At 57.6% G+C, this 5,980-nt stretch overlaps 1 protein-coding gene across 2 annotated transcripts in view; it reads left to right on the top strand.

Annotated features, from left to right (window-relative positions):
• Positions 1-1,638: 1,638 nt before the first annotated feature.
• The window catches only part of VASP (vasodilator-stimulated phosphoprotein), a 27,492-nt gene continuing 23,150 nt past the window's right edge, over positions 1,639-5,980 (top strand). Inside the window, exons 1-2 of one of the 2 annotated variants that reach the window (XM_011975110.1) lie at positions 1,639-1,944; positions 2,625-2,839. In XM_011975110.1, coding sequence (XP_011830500.1) covers positions 2,835-2,839 — 5 coding nt within the window. In that variant the 5' untranslated portion in view covers positions 1,639-1,944; positions 2,625-2,834. Of the gene's footprint in view, positions 1,945-2,475; positions 2,840-5,980 lie in introns of those variants that run through there. The other variant, XM_011975109.1, reaches the window with a different exon arrangement.

Raw genomic sequence — 5,980 nt, forward strand, 5'->3', positions numbered from 1 at the left:
GTTGGCTAGGCTGGTCTTGAACTCAAGTGATCCATCTGCCTCGGCCTCCCAAAGTGCTGGGATTACAGGCGTGAGCCACTGTGCCCAGCCTCCCCTGTCCTCTTGATGGACATTTAAGCTATTTCCAATTTCTTGCTGTCACATCACTGCTGCCATAAAGATTGTTATGTACATATGCAAGCATTCTCTTACGCAGGGGTCTTGCTACCTGTTTTGTGCAGCACTTAAGCTAAGAAGAGTTTTTTTACATTTTTTTAAGGATTGTAAGTAAAAAGAAAAACCGTCAAGAGTGTGTAAACCAGACCCTATGTCTAGCATATCTAAAAGATTTCCTATTTGAACTTTTACAGAAAAAGTTTGCTGGCTGGGCATGGTGACTGACACCTCCAATCCCAGCACTTTGGGAGGCTGAGCCAGGGGATCACTTTAGCCCAGGAGTTTGAGACTAGCCTGGGCAACATAGCGAAACCTTGTCTCTACAAAAATTTAGCCCGGCATGGTGGTGTGCACCTATAGTCCCAGCTACTCAGTGGGCAGAGGTTGGAGGATCGAATGAGCCCTGGAGGTGGAGGCTGCAGTGAGCCCTGGTTATGCTACTGCGCTCTGGCATGGGCGACAAAGGGAGACCCTGTCTCAAACAAACAAGCAAACAAACAAACAAAAAACCACGTTTGCTGATTGTTGCTGTAGTGTAAGTGGCACCCAGAAATACCACCCCTCCTATTTCACAGATGGAAAAGCTGAGACCCAGAGAGGAGAAAGCAGTTACCCAAGGTCACACAGAAATGGAGTTCTCATTCAGCTAGATAAGTTTGTTGAGCTGCTGAGCCCGGCCTGGCTGGGGTGAGTGAGGTCTGGAAATTGATTAAGTCAACTGAGTGCAGTGGCTCACGCCTGTAATCCTAGCACTTTGGGAGACTGAGGAAGGTGGATCACCTGAGGTCATAAGTTCGAGACCAGCCTGGCTAACATGGTGAAATCACATCTCTACTAAAAATATAAAAATTAGCTGGGCTTGGTGGCCCGTGCCTGTAATCCCAGCTACTTAGGAGGCTGAGGCAGGAGAATTGCTTGAACCCAGGAGGGGGAGGTTGCAGTGAGCCGAGATCGTGCCAGTGCCCTCCAGCCTGGGCGACAGAGGGAGACTATATCTCAAAAAAAAAAAAAAAAGAAAAAAGAAATTAAGTCTACCCCTTCTCCCAGACAACTCAGCCTCAGGAGACACACTGAGAAACAATGATAACCTCTGAGGATCAGGGTTCAAGATCTCCCAGAGTGGGGTGGAGAAGGGGAGGGGAATTAATGTCAGAGCTTGGCCTGTAAGGAGGAAGTGCTCTCCAGGTAAAGGCGGTCAGGACAACATCCGGACATGGGACTCGGCTTGGAAATACGCTGGAAAAGTGGATTCTCTCACCTAGTCAGCTGGCCCTGAGAATTGTTGGTTTTACACTCAGATCTTGGTGGCTTTCCGGGTTCTGGGGGCTCAGGCAAGAGGGTCATAGGCCAGATTCATTCCCTGTCTCCAGGCCTCAGTTTACCCATGTGTAAACGTGAAACTAACTGATTTCCCAGGGCTCGGGCGCCTCACCCGGGCCAGGTGGCGCTCTACCCAAGGGGCGCGACCACATCAGTGACGTCACTCGGGGCGTGGCCGGCAAGACACGCTGCGGAAGCCTCGGAGGGTGTCTGGGCTCAGCCTGGAGCCGGCGTGTGGGGGCGGGGGCTCCGGGGAGGGTCTCCTCACCTCCGGGCCCTCCTGAGGGCTGGGATGATCCTGCTGTCCTCCGCAGGCGAAACTGAGAGCGGGGCGTACGTGGGTCGGAGGCTTTACATACCCAAGAAGCCGGCGCCTCCTGCCCACCTCGGGCGAATGCCAGGCCCCCAACTCCGGCACTCCTCGCCAGTCCCCACCTCCACCCCCACCCCACCCCCGACCCTGCGGCTGTGAGTCAGCGGCCGACCGCGCCCCCTTGGCCCACTTCCTCCTCACCTTCCCGGGGCGGGCGGGGTGGGGTGAGAGGGGTGGGGCCCTACTCCCCCCACCTCCCCTCCCGCGCGGGTGGGGGGCTCGCCCCCTTAGTAACCCCTCCGAAATTGACAGAAGAGAGACGCTGGGGAGGGGCGGGGTTCCGAAGATGGGATTTCAGGGAGAAAATCTGAGACCACTTGCTTAACTAACTGGAGGGTCCTCTTCGACCCCCAAAATTGAGCGGAGTACGAGATGGAGAAGTCGATGGGGAAAGAAATCGTGCCCCTTCCGAGACGCTCCTGAGAATTCCCACAGTGGAAGCGAACTAGGGAGCAAGGGAGGTCGCCTTCCCCTTCACCAAGCTTGCCCCTCCATGTGGTGGTGACTCCCAGGGTGCACCCCTGGACGACAACGTTGGGGAGAGCAGCAAGATCGCGGAAGCAGAGGGTGCCGAGTTGCCCTTTTAAGCGCCCTCCACCCCCTCGCCTGGAGGCGCGCGCGGCCCCTTTAAGGCGCGGGGCATTGTGGGTGCGGGGAGTGGAATTTTGGAACGAAATGTAACGAAGAGAAGTACAGTAGTAAGAGTAACAGTGTAGCCGCCGCCGGCAAGGGGGGCGCGTCGGGGAGCAGACGCCGCATCCCCTTTCTGCCGCAGGGACCTCTCATCAGATCGCCTGAGGGAAGCGGCGCCCGGAGACCCGCCCCGGCCCGGTCCACGTTCTACCCAGGAAGCCGGACTCTATGGGGCGGGACCCTGGGGGAGCCTGAGTCGAGCCCGGAGCCAGCCCCGAACCCCTGAACCTCCAGCCAGGGGCGCCCCGGGAGCAGCCAGTCCGTGGGCGCGCCGCCCGCCCGCAGATCAGCCATGAGGTGAGCCGGACCTGCCCCCCGACCCGTCCCCGCCCGGGCGGGCTCCGCGCCCCGCCTTTGTCCCCCTCCCCCCCAGCTCGCTCCGGGCTGGAATTTGGGGACAGATCCTTGGGAGCCTCGGATTTGGGCTGAATCCCCTAGGACAAGCCCCAAAACCGTCGATCACTTCTCCACGACTGACTTCCCAAGCTCGGGGGGTGGTGGCGATGAGGTTCCCCTGGGAGCCCTCAAGATTTGGGGACGCTCGGAGGACTCCCGAATTGTTAAGACTTTTTTTCAGAGGACCTCAAAGTTGGCAGCGACTCCCCGCAGGGATGCCAGGATTGAGGCAGGGCTCAGACTTTCCTCCCCCTCCCCCCAAACTTCAGCTCGAGGTCGGGGAAGGATTGTGGGGGACTGGTTTGGGAGACCCTGAGACTTGGAAGAGAGACTGAGACTCAGACCCTTGGTGTGCAGGGACCCCGTTTACGTGGTGCTGGAAAAAGTCTCCCCAAGTGAGACCGCGCTCCTGAACTTCGGGGGTACTTCTTAATCCCCTAAATTTTGGGGGGCACTTAGGTCTTCCTGTGGAAGAGGCTGGTGTGAACCGACCCAGGGACCCGGACGCAGCCTCCGGAGTCTTGTGGGACTCCCCTCCCCCGTCGCTCCGCACGCAATCTGCTTAACAGGCAGTGCCTAGGACAGAGCGGGCGCTCGGAGCTGAGGGCGGCTCCCTGCCCCGGGCCATAAGGGCGGCCCGGCTCCCCCACCTGCGCGGCCCTGGGGAGGGAGGGGACGCAGCAGCTGGGGGAAGGGGGCCTTTGTCTTCCTGACTCACCTGTCGAGACAGCTGGTGTGGGGGGCGGGCACCGAGCGCTGTGGGCCGGCTGCCTTCCCCACCACGGCGCCTCCCCCTTTGCTCGCCGCCCCCCTCATCCATCCGGAGCCTTGGGGTTGGAGGAGGGGGAGCTGGAAAGCTTCAAGGTCATAGCCCTCTTCCCTAGGGACCCAGGCTTCCCAGATAATTCCAGCTATCTTCCCAGGAATTTAATCCTGGGGGCGGCGGCCCAAGGGACCCAGGGATTTGGTCTGGCCGGGGCCTCCCCCGAACTCCTGGACTCACCTGAGGGCGGGGCCAGTGTGGGCAGGGGAACCCAACCATCCTCCCATTCTCCCCTCCCCTGGCCCCCCATAATCTCTCCCATGGGGCCAGAGCCTGACAATACTATCTCCCTTCCTCCACTCTCTCTGGGACTTCCTGCCCCAAAGCCCCCAGCCTTAGCAGGGAGGCCCCTGGGGACGGCTGGGGATTAACCCCGTGGTGCCCACATCCCCTGCATTTCCTGAACCCCTGCCCTTTGACATCGGAGTGGAGTGGCGTTCCTTTTTATGACCACTAGAGAATTCCCCTCCCGCGTTTGTTCCTTCTGATGTGAAAGGCATGGCTGGAAAATTTGGAGCAAGGAGGACACCCACAGATACCCTCAAGACTTCCTGCCTATCCTATCCGCTCCCCATTATAGCAACATCCCTTCCAAGTCCGCCCTGGAGAGGGGTCAGTTTAGGGAGCGTCGCTCTCTTCCTTCGCCCTCTTCCTCCGGGACTCTTCTCTCCCCTTGCCCCCCAGCCCCGCCCCTCCACCCCCCTCGCGTTTCCGGTCCCAGGCTCAGTGGAAGGCGGATGGCGGATGTCCGAGTTAGTGCTGCCTCACTCACTGCAACCGTAAAAGGGCAGGAGTGGTGTCTGGGCCGGCCCCCTGCCCTCCCCACCACCACCACCACCACCACCACCAGCCCTGGAAGCCCTGGCCCTCCCACAGGGCCCACCTCTTGCTGGGGCGGTGATCAAGCATCCCGCCTTGTGGGGGTGCTGGGGTGGGGTGCAGTGCAGAAGTGACCAGATGCCTGTCCCACCAGAAGGCCACTCCCACCTTTCCAGGGGTCTCCCCTGCAGGTGGTCACACCCGACTTACTGGGCTGTGCCTCTTCTCCAAGGACAGCCAGGATTCAAAACCCATTCCCCTATTACCCAGCTGGGGAAACTGAGGCTCAAAGAGAAAAAGACATGGCCAAGATCCCTCAGAAATTCCTAGGCAATGTTGGAGGGGTGGAGGAACCTAGGATCCTCTGATTTCTGGCTGGTTTGGCTGGGGGACAGTCCTGGGGGCAGTTGGAAGAGAGGATGTTAAGATGGAAAATTACAAGATATAGTTCTTTTTCTCCCAATTTGACAAATATTTGTTGAGTGTCAGCTGTGTCCCGGACTGGAGCTGGGGTGCTGGGAAGACAGAGAAGCGAGGCAGAGGTCTAGAATCTCAGGGCAGAAGGGACTTGGGGAGAATTGGGGTCTATTTCTTTCTTCCAATAATAGCTATTTTTATTTTTTTTTTAAATAAGAGACCATTTGATCAAGCATCTATTTTATGTGGGGCATTTTTGTGCCTGACAGCAATTCTGGGTTTTGTTTTTTTTTGCTCTTGTTGCCCAGGCTGGAGTGAAATGGCGCGATCTTGGCTCACTGCAACCTCCGCCTCCTGGGTTGAAGCAATTCTCCTGCCTCAACCTTCCGAGTAGCTGGGACTACAGGTGCCTGCCACCATGTCCAGCTAATTTTTGTATTTTTAGTAGAGATGAGGTTTCACCATAATGGCCAGGCTGGTCTCTAACTCTTGACTTCAGGTGATCCACCCGCCTCACCCTCCTAAAGTGCTATGATTACAAACATCAGCCACCACACCTGACCCCTCACAGCAATTCTAACAATGATACTATTACAGCCTTGTGGCCTCCCCACCCCGGGACTCAGTTTATAGATGGGGAAACTGAGGCACAGGAAAGTTAGGCAAGGTGCCTATTAAAGTCAAACAGGGGCCGGTCGCAGTGGCTCACGCCTGTAATCCCAGCACTTTGGGAGGCCGAGGCGGGCGGATCACCAGGTCTGAAGATGGAGACCATCCTGGCTAACATGGTGAAACCCAGTCTCTACTAAAAATACAAAAAATTAGCTGGGCATGGTGGTGGGCGCCTGTAGTCCCAACTACTCGGGAGGCTGAGGCAGGAGAATGGCGTGAACCTGGGAAGCGGAGCTTGCAGTGAGCCAAGATTGCGCCACTGCACTCCAGCCTGGGCGACAGAGCGAGACTCAGTCTCAAAAAAAAGAAAA

This window comes from Mandrillus leucophaeus, unplaced genomic scaffold, assembly GCF_000951045.1.
Source record: "Mandrillus leucophaeus isolate KB7577 unplaced genomic scaffold, Mleu.le_1.0 Scaffold151, whole genome shotgun sequence".
Classification (NCBI taxonomy): Eukaryota; Metazoa; Chordata; class Mammalia; order Primates; family Cercopithecidae; genus Mandrillus; species Mandrillus leucophaeus.